This window comes from Ixodes scapularis, unplaced genomic scaffold (genome assembly GCF_016920785.2).
Source record: "Ixodes scapularis isolate PalLabHiFi unplaced genomic scaffold, ASM1692078v2 PGA_scaffold8__174_contigs__length_109621045, whole genome shotgun sequence".
NCBI lineage: Eukaryota > Metazoa > Arthropoda > Arachnida > Ixodida > Ixodidae > Ixodes > Ixodes scapularis.
Genome location: NW_024609883.1, coordinates 27,483,302 through 27,509,171, shown reverse-complemented (window position 1 = coordinate 27,509,171; position 25,870 = coordinate 27,483,302). Strand labels below are relative to the sequence as shown.

General features: G+C 49.0%; 1 protein-coding gene across 1 annotated transcript in view; it reads left to right on the top strand.

Moving 5' to 3' along the window:
- Nucleotides 1–21,974, top strand: part of LOC115325686 (acid sphingomyelinase-like phosphodiesterase 3b) — a 39,487-nt gene extending 17,513 nt beyond the window's left edge. Inside the window, exons 4-7 of the mRNA XM_029986394.3 lie at nucleotides 5,240–5,403; nucleotides 12,933–13,128; nucleotides 14,462–14,652; nucleotides 15,324–21,974. Of these exons, the coding sequence (XP_029842254.2) occupies nucleotides 5,240–5,403; nucleotides 12,933–13,128; nucleotides 14,462–14,652; nucleotides 15,324–15,734 (962 nt within the window). The 3' untranslated portion in view covers nucleotides 15,735–21,974. The remainder of the gene's footprint in view (nucleotides 1–5,239; nucleotides 5,404–12,932; nucleotides 13,129–14,461; nucleotides 14,653–15,323) is intronic.
- Nucleotides 21,975–25,870: the final 3,896 nt, after the last annotated feature.

Below are 25,870 nucleotides of genomic sequence, written 5' to 3'. Positions count from 1 at the left end.
CACCGCTTTAAAAAGTTGCACTACAATTGCACTTTGGCACCAGTTCGTATAAGCTTGAGGTACCGGGTGCCCACCTCACTTTGCAGCAAGCCTGTGTTTCTTGTCCTCATCTATGCGCACGAAACTCGCGTTTGCCTTTTCCGTTTTATTTTTTCTATTTCTTTATATATATTTTATCTGGGTGCATATCGGCGCTGATGACTTATTAGAACCAGGGTGGACAAAAGTAATGATTAAAAAAGAAAAATCTGATTTATGTGATTTATATTAGATATTTTATGATTCAAATTGCTGATAAGCTGCTCTAACATTTTCTGCTCCTAATCTGCTCCAAACTGTAGACTTTTGTGCTTCGAAGTTGCTTCAAAATGCATAAACTGCTACTCCAAAACAAGAATTTTGTGCTCCTATGCTGCTCCAAAATCCAGATTTTTCTGCTCCAAAAATTGCTCCAGAACCTGTTTCACCTGTCTCACCCCTGTGCATTGTTCTTTACATTTCTTTTATGTTCATTTAATCTGTCATTGATGCTGCGTGACGTCTGTCCTATGTACACACATTCCAAGGATATTTCATACACAACATCATTCTCGCAAAATACAGACGTCACGCTGCATCAATGACATTAAACAAACATTAAAAAAATGTGAAGAAGAACAATGCACAAGATATAGAAATTGCGAAATGTATCCATGAATGTAACAACTGCACGGCACTCTGGTCGGAGACTGCGATCATACACAAAGAGACTGTGCAGAACAAATCGTTGGGTCATTGTATAAGTCAGGCTTTGCTACAGTTCGGAAGCAATTCAAAAAGCTTTTAGAAATTTAATGACAATTTTTTTTTGTATGTATTTTGAAGTGTGAATTGGGAACCCCCGATTGTGATTGTCCAAAATGATTGCAAAGAACACTTTTTTTGCTGCTTTTTGGTTCCTGATGTGTGTTGGCCCAAAGGTTGTTTCGGTCTTTTTTGGGGCGTAGTAGGTGGAGTGGGCGTCTTTTGAATCAGAAGTGGGAACTGTGTTTAGAATAGAAGGGGAGAGAGATCCTTTTGTTCAAGCTTAAAAGGAGGATGGATGTTGCCTTATTAAGTCAACTTGTAAGGTTGTCCACATGTTTACATTGTATGACGGAGACTGGCACTTGAACTGTATGGACTTCGTCCTTTTGTGTTGGTGGGTGATGACCTTGAGGTTGAGATTATATAACGAGGTTAGCTAAATAAACGAGTTAGCTGAGTATAAGACGTCGCCCTGTCTATTTTCTGTGTCTTCTATGTTTTAATGTTTCTTCTCTACACCAGTCTTAGGTTAATTCAACATGGGTCTCATATCACGAAACCGGTATCCCGTGCACAGATTGCAGACTAAAAAATAAAGGAACCAGCTACAAACTCGCATGTTACAAGAACGGATACCGCAGCCGCAGAAGATTCTCGTACCACGGTGCGATAAATACACGGGAAACTGCTACAAACTCGCATATCACGGGAACCGGTATGGTGCGTGCAGATCGCCGACTAAAAGACATGGGAACCAGTTACAAACTTGCATGTCATGGAAGGGATATTAAGGCGAAAGCCTTATATGTCTTGTCGTTCAGTCAACCTTCAAAGTCCTTGAGCGAAAACTTGTCGACGACATGGAAAACTACAAAAACACGCCAAAAGTGCGTCGTGAGAGAGCGCGCTGTCTTCGGAGGTTCGCTAGAACCTTTACATCAGTGCTTGGGCTTTCACCTTCAAGTCGTCTTAGAAAAAACATCAGAGACCCTGTGACTTTTTGCAGACGCAGCAGATTCCTGTTGCACGGTGTGATAACACGCCGGAGACTGCTACTAACTCGCCTATCACGGAAACCAGTGTCATGCGTGCAGATTGCAGACTAAGAAATGCAGGAACCAGCTACGAACTCGCATGTCATGGGAATAGATACCGCAGATGCAGTAGATTTGCGTTCTACGGCACAAAAACACGTGGGAAGCCGCTACAAGCTTGCGTGTTAGGAGAACCAACATCATGTGGGCACATCACGGACAAAAATATACGGGAACGAGCTATGACCTTGCGTATGTCATGGGAATGGATAGTGCAGATCGCTGATGCAGCAGATTCATGTGTCACGGTTTGATAAACACGAAATCCCTGCAAACATGCTTGCCACACGTACCGGTATCGTAGATCGCGCAGTTGATGTCATTCCAGTCGGACATCGCATGACAGACTTCCAGGGGGAATCGGAGAGGGTGGGCAACATTTCAGAATTATCATATTACGGATGTTCAGCCCAAAAAAACGGAATGGGGGTCAAATGACACTAGACTCGAAAGCGTGAGGTCACACTATCGCACTGCAGGTTTGCGAATACATGGTGTCTCAGATAACTTGCACCAAACTTTACAAAAAGAAAAAGAACAGGGCACTCTGCAAGAGTAAAACCAACTGTATGTTGTTAGTAAACGTTTTGGGAAATTGCACAATTTTTTTTGTGTGTGCCTAGTTACTCAGTTCATTAAGACTAATTAGTTCTTTTTATTATTAATTTAAAAGCCGAGGTGTGAATTGGAAAGTTGTAGAACACATTGAGAAACGCACAATTAAGGTGTTGCCTTCGTGATATGCTTTGCATGCTTCTTTTTATTAGTCTACAAAGGAAGCCTGCGAAATATATAAAAAAAGACCACATGATAGTGCGCCTGTGCATCGCGCTTGCAGTGCTCTCTGACATGCCCTGAAGGTGCAAAGTCCACCTTATCACTGGCTTATGACAGGGCTTTGCGGCAGCGTGTGCTCACGCTTATTTTCGGGGATTACCCTAACACAAGGCCCTGCCTCAAACAGCACGCCAGTGATAAGGTGGACCTTGTTCCTTCGGAGCACGTCTGATAGCGCTGCAAATGCACTGCGCAAATGCGTAAACACAATTTTTTTTTTTTTTGCGGCCTTTTTTTGGGGGGGGGTGAATGGAATGGAATGAACATTTATTGGTGCCTTGAACAAGCGGTTGCACTCCGGCGTAGCTTGCAGGTGAAGGCTCCGTTAGAGGCGGGTGCCGAGGCTGCTCATCTCGAGGAAGCTGAAAACCGATCGTAGCACCTTGAACCTCCTATCGGAGTCTCTTGTTGTCTTGGTTCTGGATTGGAGGTATCCGGGCCGGTCTTCAGGGCCGAGGTTTTCCCGGGCTTCCTCGCGAAGAAAGACTTGTATTCCCGCGGGATGTGACGAAGCTCAGGCGGTATGGGTCCGTCGCGCTACGGGCACCTTGGGCCGGAGGGCACGTAGTCTGAGTCTCGTTTCACTTTCATGGCATTCTCCCACAGTTGCCAGAGGTGAGGCGTCGTCGTGCCTCTGGTGCAGACACGTCCGTCTGGCATCTTTTGAAACCATTGGGAAAGGGGTTGGCTTCCTGCGTGAGGCAGCGCTTGAGTTGCTTGGCCCGGGTCCTTCGGATGTGTCGAAGTGAGCTCTTTTGGGTCGTACCCTTCCCAGTCTTCATCGAAGCTAAAGAGAAGCGTGCAAAGCATATCATGTAGAGAACACCTTAATTGGGTGTTTCTCAATGCGCCCTACAGCTTTCCAATTCATGCCTCGGCTCTTAAACAATGAATAAAAAAAGAAGCTAATTAGTCTTAATTAACCGAATAACTAGGCACACTAAAAGAAATTGTGCAATTTCCCGAAACGCTTACTAACAGCCTACACTTGGTTTCACTCTCGCAGAGCGCTCCGTTTTTTTGTAAAGTCTGGTGCGAGTTGTCTGGGACACCTTGTATATCCCTAATACATTCTGCATGCGGAACGTTTGGAATCTAAGGAATGCCTCAGTGTTTTAGAAATACTGCCATCTTTCTAATCTGGAACTTGGTTGTGGGGATTCTTTTGTTTTAAAGCATTAATTTGGGGGTGCGCGTGGCCACAATTATATTCAAAAATGCCTAAGTATCTCGTACACAGGCTAGTTTGAAAGTTACAAAAGTGTGTGATTTATGTCTAGCATACGATCTAACTCGTACAATGTGGTTGTTTAAATGAGAATGAACCCTACAGATGTGCGGCGATAATGTTATCACGTAGACTCCCATTTGAATGCAGCACACAAAAAACGACCAAGTCTTTGGAAGAAAAACAATTTCCACATCGTTAATTTTTAGGTATGAACCTCAGAATTCCGCGCATCCGGCCGTCCTACACTAAGCACCTATTCCCTAATTAGTAAGATCTGAGAAAAGATGCGGGGTACGTTTATATGTAAAATTGATGAATGGACAAGCGCCCATCGCCCATTTTTATGCGATTAGCTCCAAATTTCGAGTGGATGCTTTCCCGGTATTTTCTGGTAGCCTGTATCGATCGCAGCTCTAAACTCGCATGGACTACTGTAGTTACTTTTCTTCATAAATTTTCAATCATCAGTAATTTGAAGCGAGGAATTTAGCGCAGATTTCCCTCTTTTTTCGAGCGAGGCTGGTTCGTGTCATCTGCATTGCCGCGACGGCGAACGTCCGAGCGAAATTTACCGAAAATGGGTCTGGTTGCCAGAGATCAAATTTTTTTTTGTCTAAAGGCTGGTTCAGACTCTTGCATCTGGTTGCCACCGAGTGCGTCGTGTAGTCTAGTGCTTCCTCCCAATTGTGTACCCTCGCGAGCAATTGGGAGGGCAGACGGCACCAGCATGTCGTAAGTGATCACCAGGGTGCACGAGGCTGCGCTACATGCTTGGTTGCAGCCAAACGCGAGCGTGTGAACCAGCCTTAGTCGATGATGGGACAAGCTGATCTCTTTTATGCTAGTAATTTTGCGTCTACGTTAGCTTTTTTTTTTTTTTTCAAATACCAGAACTTGTTAGTTGCTTAGGATGCAGCGGTGGAAATGTCGTTACCCATGTAAGATTACGAAGCAAATTTCTAGATATTTATATAGTTTCACCTTTTAATGAAGAGGAGCGTCGTCGACGCTGTATAAAAAATGCGGAGGGCGTTTCTCTGCTAGTGGTTATCATGTAAACAATGTCTGGTTGTACCATTTGCCACCAAGAACGGCAGTTGGGGACGGTTCGCGCGAAGGTGCAATTGGACCAGAGTTCGCGCCAAGCGCCAACGCCTAGCGCATCAAATAATTTTAGAATCAAGCGTGTGGCGAATGCCGACGCTGTACTCGCATCAGGCGCATGCTCGAAGCGGATGCTCGAAGTGCGGAGGTTTTGGCATTTACCAAGAACGAGCGCTGTCCGTTCCAGGGGGCTACTACAGCTGGACGGTGCGCGGGTCCGTGCGGCTGGTGTGCCTGAACAGCGTGCTCTGGTACACGGGCAACCAGGCCCCCGCTGCCAACGTCAGCGCAGACGACCAGCTTTCCTGGCTCGGGGAGCAGCTGGCCGAGGCCAAGGCCCTGGGACACAAGGTGCGCTCTGCCGCCGCTCTGTTGCCCGGGACGCGTCTTCGACCGGTGCGCTTACCGCGTCCTCAAAAGCGGTCCCTTAATTTCTGCCCGACGTCGTCTTAGAAGTGCCGTGCCGTGGCAGCGGTGGTGGGTGTGGCAGGTGCTCATTCTGCTGCAGGCCGCCACTTTTGGAGGAAGTGAACATAGCTTTGTGTTTTCGATGAGGCCCATCGTGAGCGAGGAGTACCTCCAGCACTTCGTGTTGGCCACGCCTGCGAGTGCCGACCGTCAACGTTGACGTTATGCGGCAATGCTTCTTAGTCGGGCCAGGTGGCGCGAGCTACTTGCCTGTGTGTTAGTGGAACTGGATGTGTGCTGGAAATTACGGGAGTGGTTGATGCGACGCGATGACCAATTTGCAGGAACGAACTTGTAACCGTGGGATGACGGCAAGAAAGCTTCCAGATTAATCGGAGACCCACTATCTATCGGCGTGCTTCAAGAGCAGATAAATCCGAGCTTGTCTTTGTTGTGCAGAAGACACTGCCCTAGCTGTATTATCGTAGTTGGCTAAAATGTACTGGGCTTCTCAGTTATGGTCCACTTCAAGCTAGGTGACAATTAGTTCTGGTGAATTCCAGATTGCAGCGGTGTATTTCGATTTCGGATAAATAAAAATCTCTAGTGCCAATTTAAAAATTTTTGGACGTCGGATGTATAAACAAGTGTTTTTGCTGCATCCGAAGAAATGGAGCTAATCTGGTTAATCCATGTTGTATCTGAACTTACGACTACACCAAGATAGGATATGACATATGTTGGATATAGCATGTCGGAGTTCACGCGCGTAAGAAAAAGACGTCGAGGTTGTTCACGCGCGGTGAGACTCTCGCGGTTTTGTGCATGGCTTGGCATGGTGGACTGGTTGGTGTTCTTTTTGTTCATACGTTGCTGACCTTAGTGTAAGATAAACCCTTTTGTCTTGCTAGTCCACCGCGACTATGTCTCTTTCATTCTGCGCCCCGTAGAATAAAACATGGTGTCAGAAGTGAGCCAGCCTGATGATGATGTATCTTCGCGGTAACCTGCGAACGTCCAAGGTCAGCAATGGCAACGTTTCAAGCTGGAGTTTCTGATTCGTCAAACGCTGACAGCGCCGATACACCTGGCCACAGCCAAGCTTCAGGTCCGCAGCTAGGATACAAAACGCCCGTGACCATGACGTCGTTCCAGATTACGCCACTGGAGCCGTTTGCCTTCGCGAATCCCAATGATTGGCCTACGTGGAAGAAACAATTTCTTCGCTACCAGACGGCATCGGGACTGAGCGACAGGCCAGAAGCCAGCCAAGTCGACATACTAGTTTACCTGATGGGTACACAGGCTGAAGAGGTGTTCAACACGTTCAAGCTCAGCGATGCTGAACAGAAGAAGTTCGATCTAGTCCTGAGCAAGTTCGACACCTACTTCATTCCCCGTCGGAACATTATCTTTGAAAGGGCACGTTTCAACACACGAATTCAGCAGGACGGTGAGTCCGTCGAAGATTTCGTTACGGCTTTACATGCTCTGGCAGAGACCTGGAACTACGGAGTCCTTCGAGAGGAGCTAATCCGAGATAGGCTCGTCGTTGGCCTCAAAGACAGGAAAGTTTCTGAAAAACTGCAGCTCGATGCGGATCTAAGTTATACGAAAGCATTGACTGTGGCACGCCAACACGAGGCCGTCCATCTGCAACAAGCAGTAATGCACAAGGAGCCATTAAGCAAAGTCACCATAGACAACGTGCTGACCGGGAAACATCGACCGTCCTCACGGAAGACCCTCGCAAAAAGCCCCGCTGGTGCATCGAGCCCTCTACCGTCAACGACTGCAAAGGTCCTAAAAGGCAAGAACCAGACAAGCTCTTGCGGCTGGTGTGGTCGCGAACGACATTCAAAGAATGCATGTCCGGCAAAAGACGCTACTTGCAGACAGTGCTCAAAGAAAGGACACTTCGCCACCGTCTGTCAGTCGGCGCCAGCTGTACGCAACGTTCAAGAGCAAGAACCAGGCTTCCTCGGTCTCACAAGCCATGGAAGGTCTTCAAACTGGGACGTCACAGTGGTCGTCAATAACAAGGAAGTTGTATTCAAAGCCGACACAGGAGCGGATGAAACAGTGCTTCCAGAAGGCCTTTTCCGCCATCTGTTCGAAGGTGTGCAGCTCCAGCCAGCGAAACGGCCCCTCGACGGCCCCAACGGTAAGTCACTTATCGTTGTCGGCACGGCCCAGGTGCACATGACTTTCAACAGACGAACAAGCATTGAAGAAGTTTACGTACTTCAGAGCCTAAAGTCACCACTTCTAGGCAAGCCTGCCATCGAGAAGCTTGATGTTCTAACTGAACTCGCTGCACGCATCGGCGTTATCGAAAAAGGAAACGTCGAATCCGAGTACCCTGACCTCTTCCAAGGTCTAGGAACCTTGAAAGATGAATACGACGTCAAGCTACAGCCAGAAGCTAAGCCTTTCGCGCTGACGTCTCCTCGGAGGGTACCGCTGCCGTTGTACGAGAAAACAAGGCAGGAACTTCGACGCATGCAGAACGAAGGAGCGATATCACCAGTAATGGAGCCAACATCTTAGTGCGCGCCAATGGTAGTTGTGCCAAAATCATCTGGGGCGCTCCGCATTTGCGTGGACTTCACAGAACTAAACAGGTACATACTGCGAGAATGGCATCCAATACCTGCCGTGGAACACACTCTGGGTATGCTACAAGGTGCAAAAATGTTCTCTAAGATAGACGCAAATTCTGGGTTCTGGCAAATCCCAATCAGCGAAAGCAGCAAGCTCCTGACTACGTTCATCACGCCATTCGGACGCTTCTGCTTTAACCGTTTGCCGTTTGGCATCTCTTCCGCCCCCAAACACTTCCAGCGACGCATGGCTCAGATCCTGGAAGGTCTGGATGGAGTCGTCTGCCATATGGATGATGTACTCATCTGGGGGTCGACAAGACAGCAGCACGACCAACGACTACGACAAGTGATGGATCGTCTCAGAGCAGCCGGAGTTACCCTGAACAAGGACAAATGCGAGTTCAGCAAGCGCAGCATATCGTTTTTGGGGCACATCCTTGAAAACGACGAGGTGCGGCCTGACAGGGAAAAACTTCGTACTATTGCCGAGATGCCCCACCCTACCTCTAAAAAAGGGCTGAGGCGCGTGATGGGGATGGCAACATATCTAGCAAGATTTGTGCCCATCATGGCCGAAGTGTTGCGGCCATTGTCGTCAATGATGTCGTCGAAGCAGAACTTCGTCTGGGAAAGCCCCCAAGAAGAAGCCTTCAAAAAGTGGAAGGCTCTCCTGTCATCGGATCCTGTACTCGGCATCTACGACCCCAACAAACAGACAGTTCTCACGGCTGACGCGTCGTCGTACGGCCTTGGTGCCGTCCTGAGACAAAAGCAGGAAACGGACACTTCAAGGTCGTCGCGTATGCATCCAGAGTCCTTACCGACACCGAGCGCCGCTACACGCAAATTGAAAAGGAAGGCCTCGCCCTAGTTTGGGCATGTGAAAAGTTCCGAGACTTCCTGATTGGGAGAAGTTTCCAACTCGAAACTGACCACAAACCCCTGGTTTCAATTTTCGGATCCAAAAGACTCGACGACTTAACGCCACGGCTCCAGAGGATGCGAATGCGTCTCATGAGATACACCTATACCATTTCCTACGTTCCAGGAAAGGATCTCACTGCGGCTGACGCCCTGTCTAAATCTCCAGTTCAACGGCCTGGAACGACCGAGCTCGCCAAGGAGATCCGAGGCTTCGTAGACCACGTGACGTCATCTCTGCCGGTGACTCCGCCAAGCCTTAAGCAAATCTCTGCTGAGCAGAAAGTGGACAAGGAATGCCAACGTATCAGTTAATTTTGTGCGATTGGATGGCCAAGTCGCCGAGATATAGGAGCCGACCTTAAAGACTATTGGATTCACAGATCCGACATTGCTATGGGCGGAGACGTCCTGATGTGCGGAACCAGGATCCTCATTCCTCAAAGATTCGGAAAGTCAGTCCTCGTCCAACTTCATGAAGGACATTTCGGCATAGAAAAGTGCCGAGCAAGAGCCAGAAGTTCTGTATGGTGGCCCAACATCGACGCAGACGTGGAAAATCTTGTAAAAAAGTGCCACATCTGCCTAAAACGCAGCCGAAACAGACAAATGCCACTGAAGCCAATGGAGTTCCCTGAAAGACCATGGCAGCAGGTGGGAATGGACCTCTTTTACCTTAGTGGTCAGTGGTGGCTGATAGTGGTTGACTAGTACTCGCGTTACCCAGAGCTAGTCCGCCTGAGCAGCCTTACCGGAGCCGCGGTAGTCAACCACTGCAAGTCTCTTTTCGCCAGACATGGCATTCCGGAAGTGGTTATCTCAGATAACGGACCACAATTTTCTAAGACATGCCATTCTAAATTTGCGAAGTTTGCACAAGAGTATAACTTCCGCCATGTGACCTCGAGTCCGCACTACCCTCAGAGCAACGGGCTCGCCGAAGCGGCGGTAAAAATAATAAAAGGGTCCTTAGACAAATCAAAAGATCCCTACGAGACACTGCTTGCATATAGGACAAGCCCCCTCAAGAACGGGTACAGCCCCTCCGAACTCCTGATGGGAAGGAAGCTTCGTACAACTCTCCCAGTGGCCTCCAAGAGTCTTCGTCCTCATACTCCTGACGAGAAACAGCTGAGGCTATTCGAGAGAGAAAGTCGTCGAAAACAGAAGCAAGACTTCGATCGGCGTCGCGGTGTCCGGGACCTGTCCCCATTAGACGATGGTACAGACGTCTGGCTGGTAGACCTCCAGCGCCAAGGCGTCGTCAGTGGTCAAGCCGATGAGCCTAGATCCTAGTGGGTAGAAACTGAGAGAGAGTCCGTACGCCGTAACCGCACTCTTTTAGTACCGCTTCCGGAGCAGTCTTGGCCTGCTATGGATGGCAGTGGAGACACATCTACAAGCACTAAAGTCCCTACGTCGTGTTACGACCCAACACACGAGCACACTAGGAGTGGGAAGTGCATAATTCCTCCGAAACGTTTTCAGCCATCGTGAAGAGAGCTTTGGAGCAATTCTTGTGTCCAGAGCTGTGAACTCGCAGAACTCAAGAAAGACTTGCAGAACTGTATACAGTCCAGCTATGTTCCCTCTATTCTATGTTGGATATAGCATGTCGGAGTTTGTGCGCGTAAGAAAAAGACGTCGAGGTTGTTCACGCGCGGTGAGACTCTCGCGGTTTTGTGCATGGCTTGACATGGCGGACTGAATAAAACAACATAAACCCCGAGACTGCAGGCAAGATACGACAGCTTTTAGTGTTCATGTCGTTTTTTTTACAGCGGAGCTGTTATAGGCTAGGTTCCCTTGGATCGTGTCTGGTACCAAAGAAATGTCGACACAAACCTACGCGCCATCTATAAGCAACAGCAGCAACCAAGCAGCCAGTCTGGTTGCCGCCGTCGCTCATAGATGGCAGCAACCTTTTCAGCTATCATAGAAGAATAGATAGTTGGGAGAGTTGGTGAGAATTCATCGTAGGAAACAGCGCGAAAAGAGATGAGGACGAAGAAGAAACGCACGTGACGAGCGCAGTGCACATCATGTGTATTTCTTCTTCAGCCTCGTCTATTTTGCGCGCTGTTTCCTACGCTCTTATCAGTTTCGGTATGGACGTGCGATGGGTCGGCCGCGTGCCCTTTCTTCGAAGAAAGAAGTCCGGGTGCGGAAGGAGCGGCAACGTACGCAGCAGCGCGAACGGGTCCGCAACCGCCGCGTGTGTCGAGCGCTTCAGATTTTTTTGCAAAAGAAGAGCAGATCGCTCGCGTGGAAAGCCACCGCCGAGAACAGCAGCTACAGCTCTGGTGCTTTTCCTTCTTCACCAGAGTGGAAAGGCTGAAAGTTTTTTGCCTGGAGTCTTGAGGTTTATGTCATGTTCAATCTAGCGCCCTTACATTCACTTCGTAGACCACATATTTGTATACGGTCCATTACAATGTCTCGTATTATTAGGGGTTTACTCTTTTCGTCAATAAACACAATTACTCCAGACTTGTGACTACTAAAAGTCGGGCCACATATCCCAGTTAGTTCCTGCAATATATCTTGGATCTATGCCACAACTACTTTATGCTGTGACCCCTTTCCAAAGTGTGGATTCTTACATAAGCTGCGTAATGTGTGCACGATGGCAGACACAAGCACGAACTCCTTGCGTTCGACCGTGCCTTGGCTGCATGAGCCCTCGTTCAACGGGAGCAAAAGTCTTACACACTCTGCAGTGTCGATTGGCGAATAAAATTAGATTTAATAGCTAACCTCTTCGCGATGGTTGAGCGTCGGACCCACAATCTTGGAGTGCTGGGTTCGATTCCTTTTGGAGGACCTTTGGAGTTTCGTTCTCTCAATTTATCCACTTACCTTTCTCCCATGCATGTGCATTGGTTTCGTGTAGCAGAGCAGAATTTTCCCAGGGGGGCTGCCGAAAGAAATGCTATCGCATTCTGAATTCTAAACATTTGCGCCTATATTACTATTAGGATTCAGTGTTTTCGGAGTTTATTTCTCGTAAGATTCAGAGGATATTTTTAGAAGTTTATTTTTCTTTGAAAATTAATGATTTATCGGAGTTCAGTTCCCAATTTTCTGAAATTCAGTCTATGTTACTGCGTTCCCAATTTTAAAAAATAAAAAAATAAAACATAAATGAAGTTTGGGTACCATGATCCGTTGTCCTAAAGCAACCTTGACGAGCTAGAAGGCAAATCCTTTTGTCAGGACTCGGCTCGGTCATTAACAACCCCACGTCGATATTCTGCGCTTTGAAGATGAAATGTCCTTGTAGGAGTTCAAATCAAATAATCTAACCTCATCCGCAGTCCTCACCGCTGCTGTCATCCGAAAAGCAAGTGGCAAAAGCAGTTAGATGATGCGATTGGGGCTATCTTTGTAGAAGTCCCCAATGTCAGCAGGACGCCATGTTTGACAAGTGACGCCATTGTGCAGAGATTTATTTTTGGAAGAACGTTCAAAATGAAATCGAAACTGTAGTTGTAGTTATTTGGCTATCCACGGGATGGTGCAACTTGTTTCTGCGCTCCAAATTGGAATTTTGGTGGCACATGGAAACCGTAGATCGTGGGTGATTGATGGCCAATGGGCGTGATACGGAAAGAGTTGAGAAGCTTTTGCTTATGAAGATGGTTGAGGAAAAATTATTGAACTCTGAAAGCAGATTTTTATTGACTCGGTTGTCATCTTTGCTTGTGGCTTTCAAAGTACACCGACGCGGATTATTTCGTTCACACTTCGGGTCCCGTTTTCTGCGAACTGAATCATATATTTGAGAGGAAAGTGAGGACAGATGTCGGCAGCCATTTCTCAACAACACTAGATATTTCACGTCCCCAAGTCGAGTCGGTCGCGGGACGTAAAGACTGCTCGCTCCCAGTCGCGGCACCTGCGCTCCAGCGTGTCCTTGGCTGAGCCGGCATGCCCGCGGTGCAGGTGTTCATTTCCGGCCACGTGGCGCCGGGCTTTAACAACCGGGCGATTTCTCGGGAGGTGGGTCCGACGGAGCTGTTCCGGGAAGGCATCAACGAGCGCTACCAGGACCTGGTGGCCAACTTCTCCGACACGGTGGCGGGGCAGTTCTTTGGCCACCAGCACGGAAACTCCTTCGTTCTCCTCTCGGACTCTGCTGGTGGGTGTTGCCCAGTCAGGGGCGGATCCAGAACTCCGTTTTGGGGAAGGGGGGGGGGGTGGGGGCGGAAAATTTTTAAGGATACTATTCTCTCATTATTTCTTGTGCAGGGGGTCCACCCATGTCAAATTGCCCTCAGAGAAGGGGGGAGGGAGGAGGGTCGACTTTGTTTGAGGGGTGGCCGCCCCCTTTGCCCCTTCCCCCCCCCCCTTGGATCCACCCGTGCGCCCAGTCCTCCTGTGCCATAGTGTAACTTTACATATATGCTCCGCTTGTTCAACAGAGTATCACAATGTTCTACAATTTTTTACTTCAAGTATTGCGAGAGAAGCGAATGACGCTCTTGCAGGAGACACAATGGGCGTGACAAATCCACCATGCATGCACCATCGTACATCAATTAAATCTCTCAAAAGTACACACACGCGGGTGACGTGGACTTGGTATGACAAGCTTTCAGCTTGCCATACTTCTGTGCAAGATCTACATTTCGCAAGTGCGAAGCAAAACATGTGTCTTGCTCCAAACTCGGTGCTCAGCAGAACAGCTTCCCCGCAAGTGCTGTAGTAAAATTTGGCGCGTGTGACCCCCTTTCTGCCAATGAGGAGTTGGCGGCGAAAGAAAAAGAAAGGTGAAACTCGGACTCCACCATTTAGCTACTCTATCATGCTATGGACCGGCATCGGCTCACCAGGACGGAATTCGGAGCTTCCGTGAAAGGAAAGTCTTGCCTACAATGACCGGTAAACATTGTATGTTTCGCGTTGTAACAATCGTTTCTGTCATGTCGCGGCACTTGCCCCCATGTGCCGAACAAATGAGGTGCGCTTCTGGTTCTTCAGCAGCCTACTTTTGCAGTTGGTTCGTCCTATTGCTTTAGGTTCTCGTCGGCTGCCGTTATGACCGCGCACGTCTTCCAAAAGTGACGATTCTCCGGGTGCGGCCGTAGCTGCATTACCCCCCGGGCGCGCGACAAACCGTTTGGGAAACGGCCCTCGTCGTCTTTGACGAGAATTACTGCGGTTAAAAGTATGGTGCATGGGAAAACGGCCTCATTAAGAGTTTAGTCTGGGCAAGTCGGTTGTTCCTAGCCGCACGAAATCGGACGCACAGTTTGCACACAAAACAGGACACACTCGCACGCCGCTTTGCAAGTGTATGTTCTCGTCTGCCTGCGCAAATTGCGTGCCCGCTTTTGTGCGCCATAACATTGGAGGGGGATGGCTGCGATGGAGAGCGCGTTGGTTTAAAGTTTGCAGGTTGTGAAGGTGAGGAGGGTGCTCGCGTGAACTTGGTGTGGTGTTAATGATTGTTCCCGGATGCTCCTCCCCAGGGCACGTGGTGGGCAGTGCCCAGCTGGCCGGCTCGGTGACCCCCTGGGGCACCTCGATGCCGGACTATGCCAAGATTTCGGTGCCCACCAACCCGAGCGTGCGGCTCTACAAATATCGCCGCTCCACGGTCGAGCTGCTTGACTACACAGTCTACTACCTGGACCTGGACAGGGCCAACGCCCGGCCACAGGTGACTCCCCCTTTTCGTGGTCTCTCTCTCTCTCTGCCCTGGGCAGACGAAGTGCGGAAAGTCGTAAGCTCCGACGTTGGTGATGCCGCGAGGATGAGCGAGGAAGCAATCAAAAAAGAAGACCAGACAAACAAACCGCCGGTGTTTGCTATTAGTGCTCGCCATGCTCGGTTCCCGTCTTTGCACGCCCAACCTCGGGGAATCGGCGACCGTGCAAACGGCTCCCGACCCCTCACTCAGAACGGGCCGGTCCGACGCCACTTTTTTCTTCCAAGAGAATAAAACGTTAAATGGGGCAGCGCCAGATATTGGAACAGGTTTTACTAAGTTATCTTGCGTTGACTGCGAAGAGGCCACACACACCTAACCCATGGCTACCTCTTAAAAAGCGAAGACCCACCGATGTGCATCCGCTGCTCGGATACCCCAAGTGTACTTCGCATCCTTTTAGCATGCCCATAATTTCATGCTTCACGCCGAACCTACTTTTCCATCTTTTTAAGAGAGCATATGCCATTCCACTTGGCACTTACGTTTGGAGATGACCCTGTCATACCGCACATGCAAGTTTTCAACTTTTCCCGTTCTTTCTTTAGGGACCACCGATGTTGGCACTCAAAATTTGCCGTGTTCTGCTCCCGTATCTACCCCCCCCCCCCCCCTCTGCCCAGGAGCGACCCAACTGGGAGCCCCTGTACACCCTGACGACGCAGTACGGCATCCCAGACGCGAGCACGGCCTCCATGGCAGCGCTGGGGCAGCGCCTGTCGGCCTCGGCCCCGCTGCTGGACGCCTACGTGCGGCTGGGCACGGCCCTGAAGGACGTGGGGCCCTGCGACGCTTTCTGCCGCCGGGTGCAGCTGTGTGCCGTGCTGGCGGCCAGGACGGGGCCCCACGGGGCCTGCCTCCGGGGCCCCGCCCACCAGACGTGGGTGTCCCCGCCCCCGGAAGAGGCCACCACCCTGCGGGACGTGCTGGTGGGCGTGTCCGTGTCCCTGCTCATCGTGGCCAGCATCGTGCTGCTGGTGCGTGCCAAGCGGGCGCGCATGATGGCGGGGCCTCGCTACGGACGATTCGGGTGACGTGCCCTCGCACGGTGCCCTGGGAACTGCCTGCGGGTGGTGGCACCGGGACGCACCGCGACACCCTGCACCTCGGGGGCTTGAGGCACCATACTCGCGGCAGCGGCACTTCCCGGCCGGTTTCGTCGCTCTGGTGTAAAGAACCTGGACGCCCGTCAAACCCGCGGGTTGTTTGTGCCGCGATAGGGCGAGTAAAGGCTGACACGGATATGGCTCGTGCTACGCGTCGAGCAATTCAACATTTTACTCTTTCCGAGACAAATGCAAAGACGGCCGCGGAAGTGGCACGGATTGCAAATTGCTCATGTTGCTCTATCTCTTGAAGTGAAATGCAATCTTGGGGTTAGGAAGTTTGCGACGCGCTCTGTGCAACAATAGCTAAATACAGCAGAGTTTGGACTGATCCTCTTCACTTCTCCTGTGCAAAATTGTCTGATTCGTCCAAAAAAATGTATCTTTAATTTTTACATGCACTTTAGAAAGTCAATACCACTTTTTTTTTTCTTTCTTTAATCTCTTCTCAAAAATATGCAAAAACGATGCGAGCGGTGCCAATTTTCTTTGCTCCTCTTGACACTTGCTTTGAAGTGTTGGGCTGCAACAGACGTTTCGAAATGGTTCCCCTGGGAGCATGGTTTGGTGCAACGCTGGGTGTTTTCCCACCGAACGCATTCCCCGATGCCTGCTCTCCCACGACGCTTGGGGCACGGCTTGTGCGTGCTGCCAGTGGTTCTGGCAGCACGCACAAACCGGCCACCCCCTGCGGGCATTTCACGGAAGAACGAGGGCTTCGGCAAGGGACTTCCTTTTGCCCCGGGTGTTGCCGGGTGTTGCGACACTGGATCGACTCGCAACTCTGCTCTGCAGGCTATTTCCACCCTGCTCTAATGCATGACAAAAAAATTTCACGATACTTTCGCTGCGCATCTCTAACATGTATGTTGTTTGGATTTTTCGTAAGAATAGAACACGTTTCGGATGTTTGCCCGTTTCCGCAGCAGAAATACCGTCCTCGAGCGTGCATTAGATTGAGAGCAGATTCACCAGGCCATTTCTTGTCTACCCAAAAAATGTATCCGCGTATTTCACCGACTTTTATAGCGCAGGGCTGTTAGTGTGCCGTGCCTTTGGTGCAGACCCGTCGGCGGAGACAAATATCTCATTGTGCCGGCAGTGCCACCACTGCAGAAGACAAGGCACGGCTTTGGCCGCCTTCGGTTGTGCGGCGTCTACGGAAGGTTCCTCGACGAAGTGCATCCGGTAGTGTTTGCTGTGTTGGACACACTGCACTCACTAGGGCAAAGTTTAAGCAGCCATCCGAGTTGGTGGCCGCCTCTCTAAGCACCGTAAATGCCGGGCTTGGGAACAGTTTTTCCTCTAAGCTTCTGTGCCCCTTGCCTGTGTCTCACCGAGGCGGGCATTCGACGACACGTGGAAGTGGGCCGAGAAATTGTTCCACACGTCCCGCCGCTTACGCACTGGCCCCCAGTGCGTCCAAACTCTCAGACTTTCGATGCCCAGTGTGCGACGAGTCTGCGGCGACGGCACCGCCTTGGGGTCTGCCCGAGGATGCAATTCTGATGAGCAACTTTCTGGCACTGCTACACATAGTCACGTGCCTTGAACCAATTAACGATGCAGCAAGCTAGGCGTGCGAGCAAGGCCGACGCTTTGTCCCAGCAGAAAGGAGAAAAAGCCCGAAAGCACAATAAGATTGCTTGCGTCTCGTCCGTGTGTAGTTAGTTGGTCACACTGTGGTCACCAGATGGTAGGATGCACGATAAAAAAAATTGCGTGCCTCTTATCTACGTGGAGTTAGTCACACTGAAGTCACCCGGAGGTAGGGAGTATGAAAAGGAGTGGTGTGCAAAGTTGCAGCCAAAGTTTGCCCCAAAGTATACCGGTGGTGCCATGGCACCACGTATAGAGGCGCTGTAAACAGAGTCTGCGAATGTGCAGCAGTATCTATTGCTTCTGTGTCCCCTAGCTTGCGATTCTTTTGGTCAATCCAACGGTTAGTTTTATATGCCGCTATACTTATCATTTGCAGCTGTCGAAGTTGCGTCTTGAGCGCTCCTGTACTTGTACGAGCCAGTGCAAACAACCGCCAGCCTCTATGAGTAATTTTGCAGGAGGGAAGTAGAAATAAATATACTATTTGTGTAATTATCATGCTCTGTTTCATCGTAAGTGCAAGCAAAAGACAACCTACAAAAACGAGTGCGAGCTTTGAGCGGGCATGCTACACGCGCAGTCGTGAAGCTAGAGCAACATTAGAGACAGCACGCCGATGCCGTGATGCCGGCTTGCTCTCACTTGTGGTAAAATAGACCTATTGAAAGGAACGGTGAGGGTGGCTATGTTTCGTGCTTAGAATCATATTCTATACGTCGGTTCTTTATATGTGCATTCTATTTCAACTACATTGCCACAAAAAGCATTGCAGACCTCTTCATTTATTAATACGTCACTTCCGTTGGATATTGAGGCTACGGGGATGGATCCATTTCTTTCCGAGGGGTGTCTGGGTGTGCTGGGAGTCATGCCGGCTCCCAAGACTGCGCCGAGTATCGTTTCGAGCGCGGGCATCCCAACCTTCCCTCCTCCCGCGGAGACTGACTTGGACAGTTTTTTGCACTAGCAGACTTGCATTTAACTCTCAATAGCCTATCCCGGTGTGCCCACCACAAGACGTGGCACAGGAAAAGTCTTCTGTTACAAAGCAACTTGCCATCTCCGCAATTCCGTTCTGTAAACCACTCCACATAATTTCTTTCTATTTTTTTTTTAACTAGTTTGGGAGTTGCGGGTGTCTGGCCTATCAGCTCAAACCCTTTGGTTTTCGCGAGCCAAAAAAAAATTTAACTTGAACCGTTTGAGCAAGTGGCCCCACCAAAATTTAATGGCTGTGGGAGGGTTTTGATAAGGTTTGGATAAGCTCACCCGTCGACGAAATGTTTTGCACGCGGCGGAGTTTCCTAGAAAGGCTCGTCTGTCCGGGAGGATGACACGGGTCTGCTTCCCCGACAGTTTGGTACTCGAAGAGACACCTTTTCTCGCTCTGGCATGTAGCATCGTGGCCATGTTTTCTTCGTACTTACGGATACCATCTTCCAACAAGAGCGATCTGCACCCACCAACAAGCTAACAACCCACTCTGTTCACGGCAATCGTGGCACCAACGCCACAGTTGCCCCCACCAGCGTCGATATGCAGAGGGGAAAGTGGCATGCTTTTCGCACCTCCCAGTTGGAGTATGCACTACGCAGGGTGGCGCCGGCTCTTTGCTCGACGGGAATACGGACCCTGGCACCTTCTGGATCTTGGGGAGGGGCCAAGCCCCTTTCGCATGCGCTGGTGTACGCACCTTGGTGGTCGTACACACCGACACGCTCAACAGCATGGGGTGCACAGTCTCGTACTGCAGTCTCAAAGATACCGATCCGGGACATTGATGACGATAGCGTTCTGCTGCATGTAATTAATGTATCTAGCTGCATTGGAAATACTGGTCACGAGTAGCTGCATGTTACTTTATGCGATGCCTCAGAATTATGTTTCCTAAAGACTTGGGGCAGGCTTTTCTCTCGCCTTGAACACACGTGGGACTCTAATCTGGACACTTGGCGAAAAAGTCTGCGAGAAATCTGGCAGCCGTGATTGGTCAACGCCGTACTTGACCTTGGCGCTGGCCAATCGTAGCCGCAGGATTTCTCGCCGACTTTTTCACCAAGTGTCCAGATTAGGGCCCCTGGACAGTAGGAGAGTTCTCCAAACAATGTATTTCTCTGTGCACAGGGGTAACAGCAGTTCGGACTGCCCCGCTTGTGTTGAACGTGGGTGGCGATTTGTTTTGTGGGAGAAGCTTTCAGAACTGGCCCATGGGATTGACTGAATACAGCAAGAACTTGGAAGCGACGGGAGAATGGAGGGTAGTTTAGGGTGCCCATACTTCTGCGTACTAAGGCCTCCAGGGAAAAGAGCAGAGCAAAACTGACTGGGCTTTTGACATTCGCACATAGATGCTATAGAGACCGGCCTCTTGAGAGATGTGGGCGAGAGGAGGCGACTTTAACTTTGCATAGGCCGGGAACAGGGAGGGCTTCTCGGCAGAAGACTGGGACAAAAGTGACCTCTGGTGTCACCTTTCATGTGCGACGTTTTCAAAGCTAACGTAGCTTCTACAGCCTGCAGCCCCGTACTGCTGCGCGAGCACGGGGCTTCGTCTTTCATCTCGTTCACCCAAACACTTGCGCAAAGAAGATGTAAAAAAAAGCCACATGCCCGTTCAAGTAGCTATGTATGGAACAGAGCATGTGTCTCCTGCTTTGCCCAGGGAGTACTGCGACAAGTTACTTCTTTATGGTGAAAATATGAAGAAACGGTGAAAATCAAAACATCCCCATAGCACAAATTAACGCCGATACACTAGGAGCTAAAAGCATGCTCCCGGAAAAAGAAAAAAAAAAGTGCCGTGATGGCTGGTGGTTTTACGTGCCTATTCTAGTGGCAGTAACATGAATCCTGCACTTCAGTTTTTACAGCCGAGCTGTTAAGGGCTAGTTTCCCCAGGATCATGTTCCCCCCAAAGAAATGAAGACACCAAACTCTGGATGCCTACCGCCATCTATGATCGACGGCAGCAAGCCACGCATCTGGTTGCCGCCGTCGCTCATAGATGGCGGCAGCCTTTCCACTCTGGCTTGCCAACTTGCGGCCGGCCATTACTTTTCAATGTACAACTCCGCTGGCCTTCCTGCTTCACCAGAGTGGAAAGGCACTTTTTTGCATTGGAATTTAGTTTCTTTAGGGTACTACATAAAAGGTTTTTTCCGTTCTTCTGTACTACAGAGAGGGAAAAAAACTCAGCGATGCAGTCGTTATTTGACGACCTTCTGATGCCCAGTCAGCTTATATACTGCCCCAAAAGAGGGCAGTTAGTTCAAAGCTTGAGCGCAGGAGGCCCATGGCACTGACCTCTACTATAGGGGGCTAACCACGGTGCTTAGCCGCTTTCTGAGCCAGGCATTAACGAAGCCACCGAAAGGTTGATGCTGGTCCCAGAAGTTTAGCATCTACTGCACTTGTTTTTAAGTGGGTTTTAATAATCCCCTTTAGCATTAAATTCCGAGAACGAGACATTTGGACATGGGATATGCATAGTTGATCAACTGGAATCTTGAAATTTTCGCACATCGAATGGCTTTTTAAGAGACTTTCCGTCGAGTCCGCATGCGCCGTTATTATGCAACAAGCAGACGTTTTCGAGATGAAAAGAAATTTCCAGCGCTTTGGACACTGTTTGGACATATGCTCGGAACAGTTGGGACGCCTGTCAAGCACTCGCAACCGGGGCGAGCCATTTACTTCTGGTGGCTTCATACCTGTCTGCTTAAGTGCCATCCAGCCCCCTAGCTAGGCTAACCTTGACAATCTGGAACAAAAAGTGGATACCGTGTATAAGTCACTAGTGCAACGGAACCGCAGAGTTCTAGTTAACATATCTGCAGTCGGGAAGTCCCCCTATTTATTTGAGTACCCTCTGACAGCTGTTTGAGAAATGGTTTGTCGGTGCAGACTCTGGCATGGGCAGCAGCATTCGTCCAAGATTGTAGTTGCAATTTTCGGAAGGTAAATTCTGCAAGCACATTTAAATTGATTGACTCCGCACATGGTTCTAGGCTAGTGTGCCAGTGCAGCTGAGCAGTTGGCGTATGGAGAGTTGGGGCACGCATTTCGCTCGCATCTTTTTCAGTATACTGCTCACGGCTAGCTGTGTTCTTGGTGTTGGCATTGAACCCAATCACCGACGGTGCAAGCTGCCTGTTCAGCCCCGGCAGTTGAATGTCCAACTGCAATAATTTGTAGCAAATGCATTCTTTGAAGGCATGCCAAGAGCATTTGGTTGCGGATGCACGAATCGTTGCAGCAGGTTAGCCGAGCCAAGTGCCCTCAACTGCCCGTTGCTCGCAAACAGATGTGTCCAGGACACGTGCATGGATGGCTGCTCTACTTGCAGACCCGGCTGCCTCGCCTTTTCATCGCCGCCGCCACTCGCTGCCAAGTATGCTTCGTCCTGTTGCATGGGCATGGCTTCCGACTGCAGCTGCATTATGCAAAGCTTGCTTCTTTAATCCGCAGGGAACGCCTTTAAGTCGGCCATGGTTTTAGCGCAACCCAGTTTTCCTGGCCTTTACAGTGTCTGTGGATCCACAATAAAAATGTTGCTTTATTCTGTTATTGTTGTTGTCTGATTTTGTTATTCTCTACCCAAACCATCTCCAGGAACTTCTTGACTAGGGGAATAGGTGGCCTCGTGTGTGAGCGCATTGCTGTACCCTACTGCGTGATGCATAAAGCTCCAGGCGATCATTGGTACTGCACCGGCTAAGTTTCTCATCTACAGCCGGCAACAAAGTCACCATACTCTGGTAGACTGAACTCTCACTGTCCAAGAATCTAACCAGCAATTTGCTTTATGTTTTGTTTGTCTGCCATTGCGTCCCTTAAAAGTGCTCGAGCTGCAGGTCACGAGGTCTTGGAGAAGGGTCCCAAGGTCAACTTTGATGTCTCCAGCAGTGCAACCATGTCACGCTGAGGATGCCAAAAAAAAGCAACGCTGGGAATTTTTTGGCCGGTATTTTAGGCAGCATTAAGCGCCTGTGTTTAAAAGTGGTGTACGAGATAACCTTTTTATGTACAAACTCAACCTATACATGCAAGGCATCCTAGAAAACCCAGAATTATAATCGTGCACGACCCTTTTTACATTAGAAATGCGACTAAACATCACCACTTGCCCCTTTTCTTGGAATACACCTCAAAAAGTGCTTGAAGAGCAGGGAAGGCTCTTTCCTGCAACAATTTATTCTATGGATTTGCATGGGCGTGGGGCGCATTTATTCAAACTTGGCTCGGCATTTGTTTTGGCACTGTTTTTTAAAACTGGATGTACGGTAGATCTATAATTGCAACCAAAAATTGCTGACCTTTCAACAGAATGAAAATTACGAGCCCCTCGAGCTACTTCTATGTGCTCTCCCGTGTTGGCTACTGCTCCTTGCACGCCGCTGCAGGGGTGGAACGGCTGCGCCATTTGTGCAATTTTGCGCCAGACGCATGTGTCTGCGCCATTCTGCGCCACGTTGCAGAAGCTGCGCCACAGCCAGTACCTCGCGCCATTATGCGCCAAATCGCAAAACATGCGCCAAAAAACTTTATTTTGTCTTGGTTTCGGTTTTATTGACTCGATTGTCAACAATGAGCGCGTTTAGCCTGGTCGGCTTTGCAATTCTTTGTTCCGTTTATTCTCCCTGTGTATCCCGAGTCGGAAGCGCGCGAAAAAGCTCGGATTCTAAGCGCTACACCACTTGCGACTGGATTGTTATTCTTCAACCATAAGTGGTTAAGCAAGTCGGCTGAGGTGAGGTCGAGTCGTTAAGCGTCAGATTGCCTGAGGCTCTGCGGCCCGGGATTCGAGATCCGGACGTCAGCCAGTTGAAAACAAATGAGCAAAATATTTCTTTTAGTACTTCATCGTTAGAAGTTGGAACCTTATTCTCGCAAGATAAATCGTGATTTTATAGAACTGAAACGCAGTCCGATCCGAAACCTTGCCGACGAGCAGCTCTTACGCGAGTGGTAGATCTACTCGGCGTACTTTAACCTTGCTCCTGCTTATCGCTTAAAATACGATAGCTTCGTTAATCGTAGCCTGCTGCTTCGATATCGAGTTGCATAATAGGACAAACTCGAAATTTGTTGCCCCGTTTCTTCGTGCAACTGCAGGTCCATTGCTTAAGCACGTCACGTGGTTGGCACATATCATGACTATGTCGAGCATGTGTGGGTTGTGCGATAAGCAGTGCTGGTTTGCATTTTGAGCAGCTGAAAGCCACTCAGAAAATACGAAGGACGCTATCTTCAGAAACATAGGGTGCTTGTTTTTGATTCTCATTAAGGCTCACAAAGTTTCCAGTTTACGCATATGTTACACCGTTATCCCATCTACCTATACCTGTTTTCACCTCAAGAACCATAGGAAAAAAAGTCCGGCTTCTCGCGGATGATTACTAATTTTCACCTTGAGGTGGAGATTTAAGATATATTTATTAGCATTTTAGAGTGGATACACGCTATCTTATCAAGGAGTACACGTTTCAAGCGCCAAAAGCATCGCCTGTGCCTCCGACAACCAAATCTGGCGAGAACTATTTCGCGCGGCGTATGAACAATGCGCAAAACTTACTGTTTTCTTGAGGTGAAAACGGGTATAGGTCCCTAACCACTCGTGGTCATCTGTGCTGCTAAGCACGATTGAAATCGCTCCCGTGCTTGCTGAAGTGCAATGAAGACTGATCTGAGCTGCTCCTAGCCTGCTCCAGAACGTAGTTTTAGATGCTCCCAACCTGCTCCAAAACACCTGTTTCAGCTGCTCCCGTGGCTGCTCCCAAGTACATTTCCTGAGTTCCACCCCTGCGCTGCCAAGTGGTGAAGCTTGATGTGCGCACTGATCCAAAGCACAAAAGCTTGACTTTTGCGAGCGCCGAAGTGTTGAGGCACGTTGCTGACAGAACCGTATTTTCCCATGTATAAGTCGCACCCCTTTATAAATGGGTGCTTTTAAAAAAGAGTGTATATAAGCTGCACCCCTGTACAAGCTGCACTTATATATTTGTGTAGTTGCCACGGCGAAACTGCGTTTATAAGCTTGCATTGTATGTATTGTGATCGGGATATAGGTAAGCACAAGCGAGAGCAATTTTCCCTGCTAAATTTGGCGAAAAATTTTCCCGCTAAACCTAGTGGAAAGATTTCCTCCTAACTTTAGCGTAAAAATTTTCTCACTAAATTTAGCAGAAAAATTCCCCTAAATTTAGCGAAAAAATTTCCCCTGCTAAATTTAGCGGAAAATTTTCCTGCTAAATTTGGCGGAAACATTTCCCCCCTAAATTTTTGTGTAAAAATGTCCCCGCTAAATTTATCGAAAAACTTTTCCCGTTAAATTTATAGGAAAAGATTCCCCGCTAAATTTAGCGGGGAAATTTTTCCACCAAAGTTAGCTGGAAATTTTTTCCGCTAAAATTAGTGAAAAAATTTCCCCCGCTAAACTTAAAGGGAAAAATTTTCCACTAAATTTACCGTGAAAATTTTTCCGCTCCACTTAGCAGGAAAATTTCCCCAATGAATTTGGCAGAAAAATTTCCCCGCTAGCTTTAGTGGAGAAACGTCGCATAATGCAACGCGCGGTTACGCCGATGCCGCTAACCCGGAAATGGGCGCCCAAGAGCTGCACTCCCAAAAAAACGCAAAAGTCTACCCGAAACGACGGCAGTGACGTGCATAGTTTGTATGAACAAAAGGGCATACCCCACTCAAAAGTTTTCATTTCCTCCTCCTCTGGGATCAAAAACCCTCTAAAAGCCCGTAATTTCCTGATGCCCACACGAGGAAAAAAAAAAAAAGTAATTTTATGATAATTCTAAATTCACGGCAAGCAGGAACCAGAACCAGCTGATGGCCTTGGCTTTTCTGCGTGGACTCATTGCTTCGTATGCAATGAATCCACAGAGCCTACAGGAGTTCAGGGTGCCTTATATCAACCGATTCCAGGCACTCAGAATTCTTGCAGGCTCCAGACGATGGGTAGATTGTATGCATTTCAAAACCACAATCACCATTCAGGACTAAAGATTCGGCACTTCAAGAGAAGGCAGTAGCTTTCAAATTTCTGACGAGATGATTTTAGCAGTAAATTGTAGAGACATTTATACTGTGGTTCCAGTACATTTTGTTTTCTTATTTAGCAGGTAACTGAACGATGCATAGTTCCGTGCACCGAAGTACGGCGCAAACCATCGAGAACAGAAAGCGCTCGCTGCTCCTGTCATGCACGAAAACCAGAGAAAATGAATGTTTGGGGCCGTATAACAAGATTAAAAAGAATGATTTGTGACGGACTTCAGGAGTAGTTGTACAATTACAGAACCTTGCATTTACCAGCGTAAATCTCGCTCGATACGAGAAAGTGGTTTGCTGCAACGTACCCCTGGCTACAAGGAGGGTCGAGTTTCAGCGCCGCCTAACAAGAGTCGCACAAACTACGGCGGGAGTGAGCTCTCCCCCATAGGGAGCGC